At 42.3% G+C, this 20285-nt stretch overlaps 1 protein-coding gene across 2 annotated transcripts in view; it reads right to left on the bottom strand.

The window, feature by feature from the left end:
* Positions 1-4228: 4228 nt before the first annotated feature.
* Positions 4229-20285, bottom strand: part of LOC108262175 (pro-neuregulin-3, membrane-bound isoform) — a 308202-nt gene continuing 292145 nt past the window's right edge. Inside the window, exons 5-9 of one of the 2 annotated variants that reach the window (XM_017462794.3) lie at positions 17694-17796; positions 15266-15371; positions 12449-12570; positions 8687-8866; positions 4229-4950 (exon numbers count right to left, since the gene is read on the bottom strand). In XM_017462794.3, the coding sequence (XP_017318283.1) occupies positions 4419-4950; positions 8687-8866; positions 12449-12570; positions 15266-15371; positions 17694-17796 (1043 nt within the window). In that variant the 3' untranslated portion in view covers positions 4229-4418. The remainder of the gene's footprint in view (positions 4951-8686; positions 8867-12448; positions 12571-15265; positions 15372-17693; positions 17797-20285) is intronic. The other variant, XM_053679389.1, reaches the window with a different exon arrangement.

Here is a 20285-nt window from a genome sequence, read left to right on the forward strand (position 1 = left end):
GCTGATTACAGCACGGGTCTCGTTGTGAATTTGCACCACAGTCTTTTTTTGGGGGGGGGTTTAGTGTTACTGTGTAAAATATCTTCCACACTAGGCATGTAATCCTACGAGAAGTGTGTGGAATGTCCATTAAAACCTCATGTCCTCCTGATTAGACGTGGCGTTTCTGCATCACCTGCTCTCCGAATCGAGTGTAATGTTTTGTGAGTTGTGGATTCTGTCCTCACGCCGATCCATAACGATGACCCCGCTTCAGTGGTTAAATATACATTTATAAAAATGACAAGCTTTAGAGCGTTTATGACCGCTACTGGCCGAACCGCTAACCCGGGGAATGTTTCAGAAGTCACGAGAACGTCTTATCGGGTCTTAAAGACTTCCTTGTTGGAAAAGCTTCTCAGCTTTTCATCTGGCCCTTTCAAAACGCTGAAACTGGAGACTCCGTCTGTAAATGTTAAACAAACATGTCCTTACAGGAAATGTCACAGTATCAACGATGACATTTTTGAAAAAATAATATAGAAGATTGGGTGCATTGATGATTTGATTTGAGGTATGTTTCATCAGGCCAAAATGCTCAGCTATTAAACAAAAAACTGTTATACGTCATATCCGTGATTTGTTTATTTGCCGTAGAGTAAAAAATCCGGGTGAACATCCTCTACATGTGGTGATTCCATCATTTTTGTCAGGGGAAGCATATACACACACACATAAAAGATAAAGAAACATGAACCCACATCTGCACTGAGGCTTCAGAAAATTATAAGAGAGCGCCCTCTAATGGAGGAAATGCGACACAGCATGAGCTGAAGAAGCTGTTTTAACTAAAGACTAGGATAAAACCCAAAGTTGGTAGCACTGTTTTAATTTGTTTTGGGCTTTCTTTTTTTTTTTCCCCCTCTCAGGAGCAAATCTTTACTCAGCTCAGGATTCAGCTTTGACCTTTCTTACTCTAAACACCGAAAGACTGGGACGAAGGAGAAGCACAAGCGGTGCTTCTCGAATAGAAATGAGATGTGCTCATTTCTCCGGCGCTTCCTTCCTTGACTCAGCACGGTCGTCTGATTGTGAAAAAAGAAAAGGCACTCATCACGTGCACAAACACACGATTCACGCGTGAAATTTAACGCATTGGTTCCCCCATGTGCCTTTATTTGTAACATCATGTATTCGTTTTCGCACACAAGCCATGCGATTCAGTTTTTTTTAAAGAAAATAAATCAGTACCCCCCCCCCCCCCCTCCCCCAGATATGATCACTTTAAAAATATTTTTCTTTTTTTTAACAACATGATTCACACGTTTACGCTGCTTCGGGGAATAACCTGGTGAAATGGACCTTCACGTGTGATCACGTTATCATGTTATCATGTGATCATCATGGGTTGCCCACGTGAGCAACCCATGATGATCACATGATCCCTTCTTGAAGGGATGGCTCGTTCATTTACTTGACATGTAACATTTATGGGACGTTTGTTTATTTGTTTATTTTCAACACCCCTGCGAATCGGGAAGCCATTTTGTACCTTGATGCGCCGTGGCATTGTGATATTTCTTTACCTTTTATTCTTTCATTCATCTTCAGTAAGCGGTTTATCCTGGCCAGGCTGGTGGTGGAGCTGGAGCTGATCCAAGGAACACTGAGCAGAAGGGAAGAAACACCCCTGGGTATCTCTCTCTCACACACACACACACACACACACACTCCTAGAAGCTGTTTAGAAAACCAAATCCACCTGATATGTGTTTGGGATGTGGGAGGAAACTGGAGAGCCCAGAGGAACCCTACATGGCCACATGGAGAATGAGCATGTCTGAATTCCAGTTTGGATTTATTCGGTATAATATTCCCTCTGATAATGAGCTTTTGAACCACGCGTCATGTTTTATTTGCTTCTTATACATTTCCGGTATTTCTCCTTGCTTGGCTTGCTTCCTTCCATTTCCTTGCTTCTATCATTTGTTCCTTCTTTCTTCCCTTCCTCTTCACTTCTTCCTTCCATCTTCCTCCGCCTTAAATTTTCCTCATCGTCTCCTTCCTTTTCCTCCATTCCTTATTTCCCGTGTTACCTCCTTTTTCCTAATATCTTTCCTAATATCTAGTCCCTTCCCTCTTCTCTGCCTTTCTTCATTCCTTCCTTCATTTTCCTCTTTCATCGTTTTTCCTCCCTTGTTTCCGTTCTTTATTGCCCTGCCTCGTTTCATTTTTCCTTTCATCCCGCCTCCCATCGTTCCCATCGCATGCCATCTATCCTTCCCTTCTCCCGTCATCCCTTCCCTCCTTACATTACTCCTTCGTCTCTTCATCATTCCTTCCCTCCTCCCATCACTCCCTCGCTCCTTCCCATCCCACCATTCGTTCCTTCCTTCCTTCCCTCCTCCCATCATTCCTTCCTTTCCCCTCCTCCTGTCATTCCTTCGCTCCATACATTATTCCTTCATTTCTTCCCTTCTCACATCATTCCTTACCTTCTGCCCATCATCCTTTCCCTCCTTACATTATTCTTTCATTTCCCCCTCCTCCCGTCATTCCTTCCTTCCCTTCTCGCATCATTCCTTCCTTCCTACCTCCCATCCTTCCTTCTCTTCCTCCCCATCATTCCTTCCTTCCCTTCCTCCCCATCATTCTTTCCTTCCTCCCCTCCTCCCATCCCTCCTCCCTCCATCAATTTCAGTTTCCCTCCTTTCTTTCGCTCCTTCTTTTCTTTTCCTTTCCGCGTTCCTTCCTTCTGAGGTCCCCTGGAGTACCAGAAAGTCACTTCTCTGTAAGGATTCACATATCGTACGACCGATTTTGATAACTCGGGCCATCTACAGGCACTGTTGAGTCTTGCTGAACCCGGGCTAACCGCCGCGATCCAAGCTGAAAACAGACACCGAAGGCGGCACAGCTCACAGATACACACCTCCTTCTTCCGGCCCAGTCAGGTATAGTAGTAGCGTTTTTACCATACTGTCCACTTTTCATTTACTTTCCTTTATGTAAGCGTCTGAAAGCATTTCATTATAGAACCGCTGTGCGGTGTTAAGACCTCAGTAAATTCGGTCACCACTTCCTCTCCTCTCTTTATCTTCACCACTGTGTAATGTGCAGAAAGTACACCGACTCATCCCAAGTGCGAGAGTGAAATAACTAGAACCCAGGAGACAGGGAAATATTTTCACCAAAAGACTTCATTGTTATTTTTTACCCCCCACATTTGGTTGTAAATTCAAACAGAACGCATTCGTCCCAATCCGAACGTACCACACAGACATCTTTGTTATTATTATTTTTTTTGTTTTGTTGCCACCACTCCCTCCCGTTTTACCCTCCCCCAAGAAAGCAGCAGATAATTCACCAGAAACAAACAGAAAAAAAAACAAAACAAAACAAACAAACAAACAAAAAAACACAGAAGCTCCTCGTTAAGGGGTGGGGGTGGGGGAACTCCATTTCTCTGCCCAAAGTCTGAGCTCCAGATGGATGAGGTGAAGTGTGTGAAAGCACTCGAGCTGTTCCTATCTGTACCAAAACCCCATCTGACAAGTGAGGAGAACAAAAAAAAAAAAAAAAAAAAGGAGAGAAACACCAAAAGTACAAAAAAATAAGTTGGACAGGATACACTTCCATAAACCGAGTGAAGTCTTGAAGTCTTGGGGCAGTGTCCAACGGTTAGATTCCCACTGCCTCAAGTCCGGTACGGTATTTCAGTCCAGTTCCTTTGTAAATCGTGTCCATGTTTGAAAAGTGGTGCACCAGTTCTCCAAGGCAGGATGAGATGTTCCTTGGCAAGGAAGCTTGGGAACGCTAAACTCAAGTCGTTTCAGCTGCAGCCCACGCGAATACACGTCGTTTTGAAAACGTTTGGGAGAATGCATGAAGTAAAAATGGACCGAGACCGCACGATGTGATGGTGGTGGTGGTGGTGGTGGTGCTGGTAGAAAACGCAAAAAAAACAAAAAAAAAAAACAAATCAAAATCAAAAATTCATTCCCATTTTCCTTGTCTTTTTTGTGTGCACGTGGTCACCACCATTTTCATTCAGATATATTTATAGCCATTTATATATAGATATCTATATATATATTTTATACAATTAAAAACACCATAGAGATGACAGACTATTTGGTTTCTTTTTTTTTTTTTTTTCCTAAGTAGAAGTTTCTCATTTTAATAAATGCATATAAATAATTTATCTTTTTTTTTTTTTTTTTTTTTTTTTTTTTTTTTGAGTTTATAGACGGTCACTCTTTCAAAAAAAAACCAAAAAAAAACAACCCCCAAAAAACAAAAAAAAAACAAAACAAACCAATTACTATCTCAAGCCATCAGTGTGTTGATTTTCACTATTCCATTGGCTTCCATTCATTGATTTTGGCAGAACACTCTGCAGCCTTGTTCTCAAGACACGACGTGTGACGAAGAACCTCTCATTGTCTAGGTTGGGTAGAGTCCTTGTGCATGTCTCTGGGGTTCAATAACTGAGTTTCTGTTGGTCCACTAGGAGCTGTGCCTCCATGCCCAGTTCCATTTGCGAGAAGAATACAAACCGTCTCTTTCGCCGCATGAGGACTGAGGAACATGGAGTCGTCCTGCTTCATGCTGGTGTTGGCTTTGAGCTTTTCCCGAGCCTCCTCTGGTACACGTGCCCCTTCCTTCCACTTTTCGCCCACTCTGTCACAGAGAGGATTTCCTAACAGGTTGTCCGCTCTACCCCCTGTACCCCCTTGACGCGGTAAACTCTGGTTCATTCCATCCGCAGAAGTCGTCTGCATACACGAGGTCTCGTCTTGATGCGAATGGACAGAGGGGATGATCGGGATCCGATATGGAGCAAGGGATCTCTTTCCTGGCGAGCTGGAGCACGGGTTCCTCTGGGACGCCCACGGTTGAGAGGGTTGAGAGGCTTGCATACTTTGGAAAGTATCCCAGTGCAGGCTGCCATCGGGCTTCATCATATTCCTGCTGAAAGACACAAAGAAAATCAAAAGAATGGAACAGAAAAGGGGTGTCCGTAATAGATTTCGGTGTGGGAAGACAGAACAACGCACATCCATCAATCACAAAACGGTCACGTTCTTTTGAAAAGCGTGAGTCATTCACGCGTGTAAATGAAAGAATTGCAATCCGAGGGACTAAATTGCTACCTTCAATGTTGCATCAACAAAGGTAAACACCCTCTCGAATGTGACACGCTGAGTGATGAGGCTTTTCCGGAACGAACAAACGCGCCAGAGACCACTTGGCATCTAGTGCTTAATTATGACATTTGTTCGGTACCCATAAGACGCCCTTCATTTGCATTCTTTCAGAGCTGAATGACAAAACATGACTCGGATCTTGTTGTCTCTCCTTGAGATGTTTTCACAAATTGATCCGCAGGGATTTTGTATGCGCGACATTTTCACGGTTGATGGAAGTAGAAGAGGTTCGAGGCGAACAGACCCCATGCAACACTCACTACGTTTACACGGACGACAATAATCCGTGATTAACCCGATACTCTGATTAAGATACTAGCATGTAAACGGCGATTATCGATGACCTTAATCCGATTAACGTCACACTCGAAGCGAACACAGATGGAATTAAGACGTGTGGAGTATTCCTGTTTTAGTCGCATGTGCGTTACAGACGTGTACACACCTTAATCACGCTATTAACGCCGTGTGAGAGTTTTCACCGCATTCCGCGACAGGACACGTACACACACGGCAGTGTGAACTTGAACTTTATTAACAGAAATATAAGCAACCTTGGTGTTTTATGATAGACAGCTGATGGGGTGGGTGCGAGTGGAGTACATATAAATATGATATTTTGCCGAGAAAATGAGAAAATAAAACGATGCCCATTTCTATCAAATACTAATCCGTCCAAACGTCACATAACTATGAATGTATATTTCACAGTCTATTGCTAATGAGTCTCCTTTTTGTCAATAAAACCCGAAGGACTCTTTCAGGGTGAGTAGAACGAGCTGCCTTTTAGACAAGATAAGGGATTAAACGTCACCCTGGGTGAAATATAGTGGAGTTTCCTCTCGTTACCTGTAATCTCCTACTCAGCGTGTCCCTCCAGATATCCCCTCTTTCTCTCACCCGCTGAGAAAAGAATGAGGAAGGGTTTGATGTAGAGATGGACTTGGATGGTGCTTGTCTGTCAAACTCTCGGGAGTTACATTCCAGTTCTGTAACTACAACCTTACCTATTAATTTCTTAGTTTTGTGACGCAGGCAGCTAGTGAGGATTAGCATAGAGGGTATGTGTAATCCTTTGGAATGGCATTCTCTAATATTAATATTAGCTAGTATTTGGTATTTAGAACAAATGCCCGAAAACTCTAATAATATATGTGATTGTATATGTGAATATACAGTATGTTTACCAAGTTCAGTTGCACGATTAACACCCTGTACGATTTAGTTACGCGCTTAAGTAAGTATTTAGCATATTAAAACGCAGCGTTTACTTTAGTTTCGATTACTTTCGATTTTTTTCCCCCCTGGTAAGTATCAAGCGAATATACAATAATAATCCATCGAGTCGAGAAGTTGTGATTATCCAAGTTAAACAAATAAATGCAAAGAGTTCTCGATAGACCACTCGTAATAATAATAATATTATTATTAATACAGAAACCGATTGCGTTCCAGATTCAATCTTTTTAATGTCAATTGCAAAAAAAAAAAAAAAAGCTTTTCTGACAGACTTGGAACGTGACTGGCCATATTTTTCTCTCTCTCTTTTATTGGCCATATGCAAAACATCTCTCTCTCTCGCTCACTCACGCTCTCTTTCTTTTCTTTCTTCTCCGTCCCAGCTTGTCTCCATGGAAACAGGCTTTTTCTTCAGCCCAGTGATATTTTCGTGCAGGTTTGACGATTTTGCCGAGGCCAGAACTAGAAATAGGTCAACACTTACAAACTGCCTGGGCGATCGGCGATCTGGTGGTCAGACAGTTGTGGCATCACCGGTAGACAGCGGAGTTCATACGACCAAGAGTAAACTACCGAGAAGTGTTTTCTTTTCATTTCAACCACGATGGAAATCTAACGTAAGTTTGCTGTACACGGTAGTACACGGCGAAGAGACGCACGCGGAGTCGTAAACACCCAAACACATTTATCCGGTAGTGCTTTAGAGCGCTAATAAAAACAGACCCTATGGCACAATGTACCCATGCTGATACATGTTCTACCAGTTCATTACAAAGTATAGCAGAAGAACATAAAGAACAACCTGCCTGCTGTTTTTATACACCACAGGATACCTATTACGAAGAAGTTATGAATGTTTCAGGTTAGAATGCGGGGAAAAGTTGTAGTTTTACTTGCGACTTAATCTGTTGAAAATCTAACGAAATTTCTCTCTTTCCTTCTTCTTAGAAGTTTGGTGTGAGATTTGACCATTCTGGTTCAGGCCAGGTCTATTCGTCATACACCATTCCAGCAGAACCTGCACCTCCATCACAAATTCCACCGATATCCGACACTCTAACTCCGGCCTAAATTCAACTTTCACCTGTATACTAAACTTCAGTCTCATTACAAACTTCATCACCTTCGTCACAACCTCCACCTGTAATCTAAATACCAGTGTCAACATTAACTCCACCTCCAGCGTAAACTCCACCTCCAGCAGAACCTCCACCTCCAGCAGAACCTCCACCTCCAGCAGAACCTCCACCTCCAGCCTAAACTCCACCTCCAGCAGAACCTCCACCTCCAGCATGACTTCATCTAACCTCCACCTCCAGCCTAAACTCCACCTCCAGCATGACTTCATCTAAACTCCACCTCCAGCATGACTTCATCTAACCTCCACCTCCAGCCTAAACTCCACCTCCAGCATGACTTCATCTAACCTCCACCTCCAGCCTAAACTCCACCTCCAGCATGACTTCATCTAAACTCCACCTCCAGCATGACTTCATCTAAACTCCACCTCCAGCATGACTTCATCTAACCTCCACCTCCAGCCTAAACTCCACCTCCAGCATGACTTCATCTAAACTCCACCTCCAGCATGACTTCATCTAACCTCCACCTCCAGCAGAACCTCCACCTCCAGCATGACTTCATCTAAACTCCACCTCCAGCATGACTTCATCTAACCTCCACCTCCAGCCTAAACTCCACCTCCAGCATGACTTCATCTAACCTCCACCTCCAGCATGACTTCATCTAACCTCCACCTCCAGCAGAACCTCCACCTCCAGCATGACTTCATCTAAACTCCACCTCCAGCATGACTTCATCTAACCTCCACCTCCAGCCTAATCTCCACCTCCAGCATGACTTCATCTAACCTCCACCTCCAGCCTAATCTCCACCTCCAGCATGACTTCATCTAAACTCCACCTCCAGCCTAAACTCCACCTCCAGCATGACTTCATCTAAATTCCAACTCCAGCCTAAATTTAACTTTCAGAAAATGTGCCCACCCTCAAAAACTCCTCCTTCAATTTAAGCTCCACCTCTAGCCTGACCTCAGTTTCCTCACCCTCAAAAAAAAAACAACTCAACTCCATATCCAGACTCAATTCTACCTCCAGTCGACTGCTCCCAATCTCCACCCTAACCCTGCCCTAGTCTGACCCCCATCTTAACTATCTTAACAGTAACAGAGTAATTGAACGACTCGCCATGTCTCCATGACAGTCGAGCTTATTCTTCATAAAACGGCTCACACTCACACTCTTTCCGGCTCTGCATCCCTCTCAGATCCTTCCGCTTCCTGCAGGTGCTGGTAGGCGGGTCCAGAATCCTTCGAGCCTGCAATAGGATTGAGTCGTCCTCCGGTTATGGGCGGAGTCCTGCGTGCTGATAAGCGAAGGGCCGACCGGTTCTTCTGATCGGCGTTGCATGAGACCGAGCTGTGAACGGGACGGAGGATACTTATACAGACCTATAACTCACTCCTTTCTTTTAAAAGACATTTGCATTTTATTTAAAATGTTCTTTAGTACATCGCAGAAACTGTTAGTTCTTTAATAAATGATGTATATATAGCCACCATCTGCTGCATACCGCTTCCACTAACGTTATTATACATCATTATGGCTCTATACACACATCAGGGCCGCGTTTTACCCTCAACGAGCCTGTCTCTCTTTCCCTCTTGGTGATTTTATGAGGTTGTTAATGGTATGTAGACACACTCGACTTAGAAAGTGCTAAAAAGAAAAAAAAAAAAAAAACCCTTTTATATAAAAACTCCATTGACAAAAACAGACCATATTATAAATAGATGCATTTTCTTAATAGTTAATGCATTTGTATAAAAAAAAGTTGCAAGAAGTGTTCTGGTTCAAGCCTGATTCATACCGTATGCAGAAAACAAGCAATAAAATCTTTTGTTCGTATGTACTCTGTAATCCTCGTAGAGAAAGATAAGAAGATACAACACTTCAGGAAGATGATCGACAACGGAGCGATGTGATGAAGCGTACTTACTGTTATTGTCCTGAAGTTGATACAGTTTTATTCCTCTTTAGACCACAGAAACTTGCCACATCGTACTTTTTTTTTTTATCCATTTAAAGTTACATTTAACATTGTGGAACGTCTGCAGAACGTCAGAAGTTCCGGTGGGGCAAAACTTAAAGTTAAGTCTTTAGTAGTGCTGACACTGGAGACTCATTCCAAAAATGTTAAAAGGACGGTCTGCCATACGAGTTCCTGTGCAAGTTCTTGTAAGAAACTTTTGATTTGCAGCTGCACTGTTGTCTGAACTGCTATTACAGAAACTTCATCGGCAGCTTCTAACCACACATAATCAAGAATTCAACAGCGCTGTGCTAGAAAATAAAACCCAGAGCATTCATATGAACACTTCCACTCCTCAGCATTGCTCCAGGCTTCCGATACTAAGCGAAACACCAAACTTTTACATTTTAATCTGTTGAATAATGAACCAAAGTGTCGCTTGTCTGGTTATTGTCTGAAAGCAGGAGAGTACAGCAAAAAGTGAAGTGTAATAATTGACTGGCAACCTTAGCTGTTAGTCATTACGATAACAATAAACACAGGGCACATGGAATATAACGCTACATTTTAGCACCCCTGTGGTTTCTGTGTGGGGGAAAAAGAGAGGAAAGTTTTACTTTTACTTTTTACAATGTAACAACCAAACTGTTAAAAAATAAATTAGCCAGACAGGGCCATGAGCCTCTCAATCTCTGGACCTACATAAAATATTCCAGAATAATAGACCTAGCAACACCCGCACAACCAAGTGAAACACTACAGCAATCATCTAAGATTCCAGAGTGACCACCTGGAACACCAAAGCAACCCTCTAAGATTCCAGAGTGACCACCTGGAACACCACACCATCTAAGATTCCAGAGTGACCACCTGGAACACCACACCAACTATCTAAGATTCCAGAGTGACCATCTGGAACACCACAGCAACCATCTAAGATTCCAGAGTGACCACCTGGAACACCACACCAACTATCTAAGATTCCAAAGTGACCACCTGGAACACCCTCACAACCACCTGGAACACCACAGCAATCATCTAAGATTCCAGAGTCACCACCTTGGATTTGACTTGCCAGAGATTTCTAAGAGCTACACTCCAGCTCAGAGTTAAAAAAAAACACAAAAGGTAAAACTGGTAATAAGGGCTTGGATCAGATTTGTGGACCTGAGGCATGAAATCTAAAAAAAAAGAACGACAACAAAAAAAAAAACAACCTGTAAATTGATAGAACCTTCATAGAACTGCTCAATTTCAATAACGCAAACTATTAAACGAAGCTGGCCAAGGCACAGCTCTACAGAGAACAAGGTCAATCTAACCCCATAAACGTAGCAGCGGGAGCTTTGTGTGGAAGAACGTAATCAAATGTACGATTTTAATTCGGTAACAGTCCGCTAAACGAGGTGGCATGCGGTCGGAGTCCGATTTATTTCGATTTGACTCGATCTCCCACTCCTCGGCCGCGCGTCGCAACAGAAGCTCATATTTAACATGTTTATCACCAATTACAATTACTATCACTCTTTTTAGTGTTCAATAAAACTCCAATTACAACCGGCTACGCTGCCGTGGAGTTAATATCATTTTGCTGGGTGTAATTTCAACACATTACGGTGAGTTTGCGTCGTGCCCGTCTTCATGGCATGTCATTACAATCGCCATTATCATCATGAGGGTGTCTACAAGGCCATAGGCATGCCAGTGGAAAACAAGCCTAGCCACTTTCACCGAGGTTAAAGCAATATTTCAGATGGAAGTGCCAGTAATGTCCACTTAATGCTCGCTGCTCGCAGCCCGGTATGGCCATGATGTTAATTTCTGAGCATTTACTTAGACATTTACATATGTTAAATGCCTAATAGTCTCAGCTTGAGAATATTAGCTTGGCCATTTTGAAATTCTGTCCCACCAACAAGTGATCTTCTTAACGTATGATTGATTTATTATTTTTTTATTAAAGAAATGGTCACCATCCTATATTTCTAGATTATTAAGTTTGGTATTCACTCCATTCTGACAAATCTGATTTTAGGCACAGGGCTAGCATGATCGATAGTTCGCTATTATATTTAGCAAGTTACAGTAGCTAATAAATCTCAGTTTTTGATACCAAGTCAATTTTAAAGCCCGCAATCGTTCAATCAATCAATAAAACGGAGTAAAATAGGTCACCGACACACTCTGGAGATATATTTTCTGGTCCTAACCCAGTCTTCTGACTTAAAATTCGGAAATTAAATGTAACGTTTTTCTTTTTATTGAATGATTTTAGGCACTTAGCGCCCATGCAAATTTAGCGCTACCAAGCACTTACTTTATTTATCAAGCTAAACTAACGGCTTTGCTTTGACACCAAGTCAGTCTTTTGTTTTGACTAGCATGATAGATGCTGGCAAGCGACGACTGTTCAGCAAATCAAGCTAATTGATGTCATTTTTGAAAGTAAAAGTCAGTCTTAGAACCAGTATAATGACCAACAAACAGCACCAAATCAGTAAAAATATGCTAGCCAACATACTACTTCAGAAAGGCTGCAAATCAATATCCGGTATATCTTTTATTTTGCTAACGAGTCAGCTTATTTCTAAGCACTGCGCTAGCATGCTAGTAAGCTTCTATTAGCTATTAGCTAATGGATATCTGCAGTTGTGAAACTACCCCTGGGACAAAAACTGGAATGAAATGTAATGACACTCTATATTTTCGATAAGCCTAGAGCTAACATGCTACATAGGAAGTAACACACTAGCTAGCTGTCTAAACTAGCCAGTTTACACTGTTCTATCAAGCATAGGAATGCCATCTCCTGAAAATTCTTTAAAATGTTCTTGCACTTTTAAATATTAATTGTAGTTCTTAGGGTCCCCCCCCCCAGTAGTGTTTGCTTAAATGCCCAGCAGTTTGAACTTTATGGAAAATAAACAAACCTAATGGGAAGCGGGAGATGAATGTCTCCTTAACAGTACCTGTGATGTCGGGTTGTTGTCAAACCCCTCATATAGGAAGAAGTCATCGCAGAGCTCTGGGAAAAAGTGGATTCATGGACGCTGCCTCCATGTAGCGGAGATCTTGTGCTTTTGCAATACTGCTGAGAGGAAAGAAAGAAAAAAAAATCAAACAAACAAAAAAACCAACACCCTAATATTTTACAGTGCATTTAGACAGATGCACTCAGCTTCATAGAAGGATTCTTCAAGCAACTAAATGAGAATTTATTTATTTCTATATATATATATATATATATATATATATATATATATATATATATATATATATATATATATATATATATATATCTGCATAAATATGACCTAAAACATTTTCACAAGTTCTAAAAGTAGACAAAGAGAACCCAGTTAAACAAATGAGGCAAAAATATTACACTTGGTCATTTATTTATCAAGGAAAATGATTCAATATTACATGTCTGTGAGTGGCAAAAGTATGCGGACGTCTAGGATTAGCAGTTTAATTTGAAGGTGAAATTAGAGTCAGGTGTTTTCAATCGACGGGATGACAGTCAAGTGCGAGCGTGCGCCCCGTTTGATTTAAACAACAGGGATCTATCAGAGTCCGGTCTTCACAACACATGTTTGTTGAAGTGCATCGTGGCACGAACGGAGGAGATTTCGGAGGACCTCAGAAAAAGAGTTGTTGATCCTCATCAAGCTGGAAAAGGTTACAAAACCATCTCTGAAGTGTTTGGACTCCACCGATTCACAGTCTGAGATCACTCCGAGAGCGAGACGTGTAACAGTCCACGAGGTCGCTAAGAAACCCGGTATATAACTCGTTTGTTTAATTGGGATCTCTTGGTGTACTTTTATGGACTTGTGTGAAAATCTGATGACGTTTTAAAGGGTTCACAAACTTTCAAGCACCACTGTACGTTTTAGAGCTCCTGTCTAATCTCACGAGTGGATAATGAGTCAAATTGCCCCCCTCCCCCCCAAAAAAAAACAACAACAACAACAAAAACTCCGTCATATATATATATAACGATGTCATAATTTCAACTCCTAGATTGCCACTTTTGTGTGTTCTTGAATAATAAAAGCCTAGCAACGCAACGGAACAGCGTGTACTACTAAATACCGTTTAAATATCACACTTTCGAAAACCTCCCTCGTAAAAGTAAAAAAAAAAGACAGAAAGAACGTATCTATACGCTGTAGAAAACAGAAAATAATGTAACTGTCACTGTGGCACTTAATCTCCACCAGGCAACAGAGATGAGAGGAGAGCTGAGTGAGAGGAAGAGAGCAAGCGTACTAGCGGAGTACCGATGCGTGAACGAGGGCTATGGCAGGGCGTTAGCGTCATTGTAATTGGATAACCTGGCCCGTCGCGGGCTCATCTCGCTCGCCTCTTAGCCGTCACGCGGCTGAAATACTGTACGTAGCGCACAGATAAGATTCCGCTAATAGGTCCTGAAATATGTGGAGCGCCGCAGGACTCTGAAGGGGTCTGCGTTTTACTGCGACAAAACGGAGCACCGATGCGTTCCGTCAGAGCAAACGAGTCAAGACGTTACGGCAACATAATCACGCGGGAGAGTTACTCGTATTCCGAGTCGAGTTAAGCGGAATTCTTTGCGTGATGAGTGAACCGCGAAAGAGAATTTCTGAGAAAACGACATTTAGTTCGTTTTTTGACGATTTGTTTGGATTCGTCACGGCGTTTGGCGAGTCTCCTGACGGTTCGTCTGTTCGCCAGAGCCTTCTCCGAGTCACTGGGCTTGAGTGACATTTAAATTACAGGCGTGTTTGTTATACGCTAGTAAGCTCTTATAGGATGGGCATGTCTGTAGAAGCTAACGGGAAGGCGATAAAAGGGAACAAAGTACTCTGTCGGAAACGGACGCGTTCCCGGAGCTGCTCTCGGGGGCATGGCGACGACGAGGCGATCTGAAACAATCTGGTGATGGGAACCGACACAGATAGAGTCACAAACACGGTCGGAGATGGAAAATATATTACTCGGAGATATACTCCTATTCGATCTGTTGCGGGTGAGGGGGGTCAGGGGGGTAGATGTGAAGTCATTAACCTTTTGAGAATGAGACGTGTACACTATATGACCAAAAGTTTGTGGACACGTGACCACCACGATTATATATGTGCTTGTTGAACATCCCATTCCAAATTGAGGCACCCATTTCTGTTATAATAAGCCCTCCTCTTCTGGGAAGGCTTTCCACTCGATTTTGGGGCGTGGCTGTAGGGATTCATTCAGCTACAAGATCCCAACTGATGTTGAGATGTTGAGGAGGCCTTGGGCTGTGTTCCAATTCATACCAATTTTCAGCATTTGGCCATGTTGCTTTTACCAAATTTTACCTTCTCTACCAATCAGTACACAGCTCATGGAAAACCGCCAAAAAATAAAAAATAAAAAAGATTTTTCAGGGATTTTCTGTACATTTGATGTCTTTATTGTCGGTACTCACTGACACTCGCAGCAATTCCGAAATGAGTACCATACTTACTAAGTGTTCATCAGTCTCTGTTTGTATTGATTGACGCTGTGTTCTGCTAGCACTACTAGAAGTTGGTACCGGAGGATTTTTTATGAGTTTAATTAAATAAGCATGATATCTGGAACCGGTATCGATGTATCCATACCGTCAAAAGCTTTTTATTCTACAGCGAGTGTATATTTTTGAGAGGAATTGACTGTCTGGGTTGAACTGCTCCGCTTCTTCCTCTCTCATGTTTACCGAGCTGTTCGGTTTATATTGTAAGGGGGGAAGGGGAACAGATAAAACAAGACAGAACACTTACATTGTGCAGCTGGAGGCCAGGTTGAGCTTTGCACGCTTGGCTGACGCCGTAGTTTTTCAGGCCTCGGCTCTCTTTCAGATGCGCCTGGAGCTTTTCCCTGCGTCTCCTGCAGTGGGCAGCACAAACGCCATTTGCGTTATGAAGCATCACGAAAAACACAGGAGCGCGCTTAACATCCGGACGCACAAATATATACAGACATAAAGTCACGCTTCGAAAACGATGGCGCTCTATGGCTTTCTCGTCGTGCATCAAATTCATCGCGGAACAGCGACGGCACTCCTTTAAGGTTTTTAGCATCATCAGGATGCTCAGTCAGTCATGTTATTATATTAGATGCTTTATTGAAATCGCACGGCTGTTCTTCTCGCCGTTCTGCTCCATAAGCCGTGATTGACAGCCGCACTTTATTCCTGTTATGTTTGCCCAGCAGCAGTGGCAGACACTGACTGCCTCTAGCTTAGCGCTGTGCTCTCGGCTAGAAAATAGTTTTTAAAAAAAAGAGAGAGAGAGAGAGACATTGAAATGAGGATTTGAAAAAGTCCATGCCGAGATCAAAATGCCAGGCTGAGAAGCTAGAATATTTAGCTGCAAGCTCAGTCGACCTTGAAGTTGCGAGAACGGCGCAAAAAATAAAACCTCTTATATAGTCTTTTATCTATAATATTATTACAAAACTTCTTATACAGCAAAGACAGACTGAGCTATCTGGAGTTAGCCTGGATTTCACACTGCTGCATAATAAGTCTCGCTGCTGCTAACCTTGATGCTTGTTGCTTACACACACTCACACACACGCTCACACACACATGGCCGAATGACGTTCAAGTCATGTCGGAAAGATCGTGTTGATGAGTCGGTCGGACGCACAGTGACGGCACCACAAAGTCGTAATTACGAGTGGGATTTCCTTTGAGCTCAGGGTGTGTCGGTAAGAAAACACGGCGGAATCAAAGGCTGCGACGTCTGGGGTTGACGGTAAATGTGTCGAAATCGAACGTTTGCTCGTCTCCGAAGCCGATTTCAGTTAGTACGCGTTCGGTACGTGCAGCATGCTATAAACGTGACACGGGCAAACTGGTTAACATCGTACAATTACGATATATGATGGAACGACAGTGGCTTCATGAATGAATTTAAAACATTTAAGATAAAGCAAAGCACACCTGATGTGCCTTCTTTGTTCTTTATTTATTATAGAAGGAGAGTTACTTTATTTTTTGCATTTTTAATTGGGGAAGGTACGCCGCCATCTCGCGCCGAATAAACTGGCTTGAACGCAACCGACGTCGTAATTACGACTTCCCGACTACGGCTTCCCCGGAGGACTTGAACACATGTGTTAGTGTGACTGTATTGAGATTATATTTAGTCTCCTGTCCCGATTTATTCATCCTCTGCTTGGTTTTTAATCCGGTAAGCTATGATTTTTGCCAAATAAGTGCTTTTCCGCAGGTCCATTGCTAATTAATTGAGCTTTTTTCCTGAAAAGAATTGATCGACTGTGAGCATGGCTTAGACTGATGTACTGAAAGTTCAGTATTTAGTGTGCTTGAGATTTCTGTCCTGATTTCTTTGGATAAAGCAGGCTGGCTGCTTGTGAAGCGTGATTTGTTTTGCTCAGTATTGTGCTTCGCTCTTGCTCGATCGCTAATTAGTTTCCTCCAGGCTTGGGGGTTCGGATTCCGCCTCCTTCCCGTGTGCGGAGTTTACGTGTTCTCGTCGTGCTTCGGGGGTTCCCTCCGGTTTCCTCCCCCAGTCCAAAAGACACGCTCTGTTGGCTGATTGGCATTTCCAAATTGTCCGTAGGGTGTGAATGTGTGTGCGATTGTGCCCTGTGATGGGTTGGGACCCCGTCCAAGGTGTCTCTACTTCATGCCCCAGGTTCCCTGGGATAAGCTCCAGGTTCCCCCGCGACCCTGTGTAGGATAAGCGGTATGGAAAATGGATGGATGGATGGATGAATGGACTTCAACTTACTTCTTATAAGTGAGCAGTAGAGTAGTAGTGAGCATTACAAACTCCAAACACAAAGACTTAGAAATCACGAATGCAGCTGCCTTTATGTGAGCACCCGCCATCCATTTGCTGTAATTGCGTATAGTAAATGCTTATTCACTACATCAGAATCATAACCACAGCCTTCAGAACATTTGGGCATGCAAAACACCGAAGTAATTAATCTGATGTATGTGCCAGGAAGTCAAAAGTAACCCAATTTTAGTGGGGGACAAAAAAAAAAAAAAAAAAAAAAAAAGAAACACACACACACACCTGGCATCCCTGAGCTACTTTTTTATTCCAGCCCCGTCCTTCCTGCTAATCATTATCTTTCTGGCTTCCTCGAGACTGTTCAAACGCCCCTCTCTTTTAGCGGCTACGCTTTGAGAAACGGCCCGATCTCTTGTGAATTCCACGCCATACTCACTTGTTCCGGCAGTACAGAGCCATGCAGAGTGTGCCCAGAAAGCTGATTCCCATGGCGATGCACGTGATTGACAGCACTTGTCTCTTGTAAACGTCTTCGCTCTCTGTTGCGGATATAAAAGCAGAAAACAAGAGACGCGTCAATTTCGGACGAAAGCGATCCGTGCACATTGAAATGTGGAGAAAGGATGTGTCCTAAACGTGTTTACATGCGTGTGAGGTTTTTTGTTGTTGTTGTTACAAAATAGCACACCGTGATCGTCGTTGCTTATCTCTGAGAGAGATCGGGAGTGGAAAGCCGAGAGTAATGGATGCGTCTCTTACTGGGTATAGGTGCCACTGGAGAAGACTTAAAGCCTTAATGGACACCATTATGTATAAAAAATGGCAGCTGTCTCTGCTCGTATGAAAGAGTAAATCACGCTCGGGTTCACCGCTATTAATAGGCAATCAATCAGATTAGGCTCAGACACAACAGACTTTACAAGAAAGCTACCCCAAAAAAACATCACACTTACAATGGCAGGTGATGAATGTGCCTTCACTGCGAAGCTGCTGTGACTAGAAACCCAATGGTTTCATTTACCGAGACGCCATTGTGGCTCGAGAATAAAGGTTTGAAAGGAAGGGGAAAGCTTTAATAACCATTATGTGGCCACATTACCAAGCCATGATTCAGCTAAATTAGTGATTTAACAAAAGCTCAGTGTCTGCACATGTATCTTACACTATTAGCTGGAGACAGGATGAACAAAATGGAAAAAATAAAATGCATCTGTATGGCACAATGTGTCCCTTTTATGCCAAACTTTGGCATTAAACAGCCTATTCAATTATGACCTAGTACTTCTTTTATATATATATATATATATACACACATTGACTACAATTCTGTACATATACCAAATATATTCATATATATACACAACCCATTAGTTAGACATATAAATATGTAAAAACAGACATGTAAAAAATATAAATAGATTGACTAGAGATCTTAATACTGTAAATATCCCAAATATATCAAGTTACATCTAAAGACCCTTGGAAATATAAATATATAGGCTGAAATTCTTTAATTCTATAAATATGCTATATATAGTGCCATATATAGGAGCGTGTACAGAGTACTGTGTGTTTTCATGTTGTGTATATTGTGTCCTAAAGGAATACACAGCAGGGGGTGAACAGATTCATTTCATACCTGCAGTGTGCAGGTATAAGTTTACTTCGAGAACATGGATAGCGTGTATGCTTTATTATTAATTGATACGACCGAAGGGCAGGTATTAAATTATCAGAAGCCCATTTCCGCCTTTTGGGGAAGGGACTTGAATTAAACCCATAAATATCATGATTTCTTCAGATTCAAGCCTCGGTATCTCTCTCGATATCATAAAGTTGGGACGCTGCGTAAAATGTAAATTAAAAATAGAATGCGATGATTTGCAGGTTATAACCTCGTGTGTTATTCACTATAGAACATATAGTGATGTATACACCAACTGACCTTCAAGCACGAGATATCCATTTCATTTATTTTCATTATACCTATTTTTATTTCTATTTTAATGCATTATACGGTAGATGGGTGTCTATACGTACTCTGTATGTGTGTGTGTGTGTATTTTGTATAGCTGTAACGTACGCGCCGTTTACCGCTCAGACGACAGTGGTGTGAATGGTGTCATTTGTCTTAATTGCATTTCATGTTTGTGGTTTCCCATCAACTCAATCGCGCTGGTTTGAATTTCACTTCAATTATCTATGATTCATCGTCTTATACTTCAAACGAGAACGTTTTCATTATCAAATCAGCTGACCCACACTAGCGTTTCATTAACATCACCAGAATAATGACTTGGACAGAACGGGTCATTTATCTCAATTATGTGGTAACGAATGTTTGGAGAATGAGATGAGTGACGGGACGATTTCTCTCTCATTTGAACGAGATCCATCGACATGACGGTCACGTGATGGTCCCCAAGCCACCTAGACATAAGTGCCTGGATCTGTACACCGCGCCTCCTCGATTTCTGAGCGTCGAATCCTGCGCCTTTCAAATCCAATCGCTTTCTTACAGCAAATCCAGTATCTACTGTACAATCCAGAGGATGTGAAAAGGCTGCATTTCTTCTTCCTTTGCACATGCTGTGTTCAGTGTTCCCCAGATTTACTGTGAAATTGTACAGAATCCAGATTGCAGCAGCTGTCAGTACAAATCAAGTCTTTATGGATGAAGAGGAGAACGTCTGCCAAAACTCAAGTAGCTATATCTACGTGTGTGTGTGTGTGTGTGTGTGTGTGTGTGTGTGTGTGTGTGTGTGTGTGTGTGTGTGTGTGTTTGTGCGCAAGGGGAGTCGACTGGCTGTAAACTGAAACAGCTAATGATTGATAAATAGGGATCAATAGGATATCTTTCACACACCTTCACACACTCAGAATGTGTGCGTGTGTGTGTGTGTGGGGGGGGGGCCTTGAAAACTTGCATATAAATATGTATATTTCTGTATACTGGATAAAATACGAATACAGTAGTCAGATTTGAACACATAAACGAATACAAATACAGATACGAGTAATAGCTTGA

This window comes from Ictalurus punctatus, chromosome 3 (assembly GCF_001660625.3).
Source record: "Ictalurus punctatus breed USDA103 chromosome 3, Coco_2.0, whole genome shotgun sequence".
In the NCBI taxonomy this organism is placed as follows: domain Eukaryota; kingdom Metazoa; phylum Chordata; class Actinopteri; order Siluriformes; family Ictaluridae; genus Ictalurus; species Ictalurus punctatus.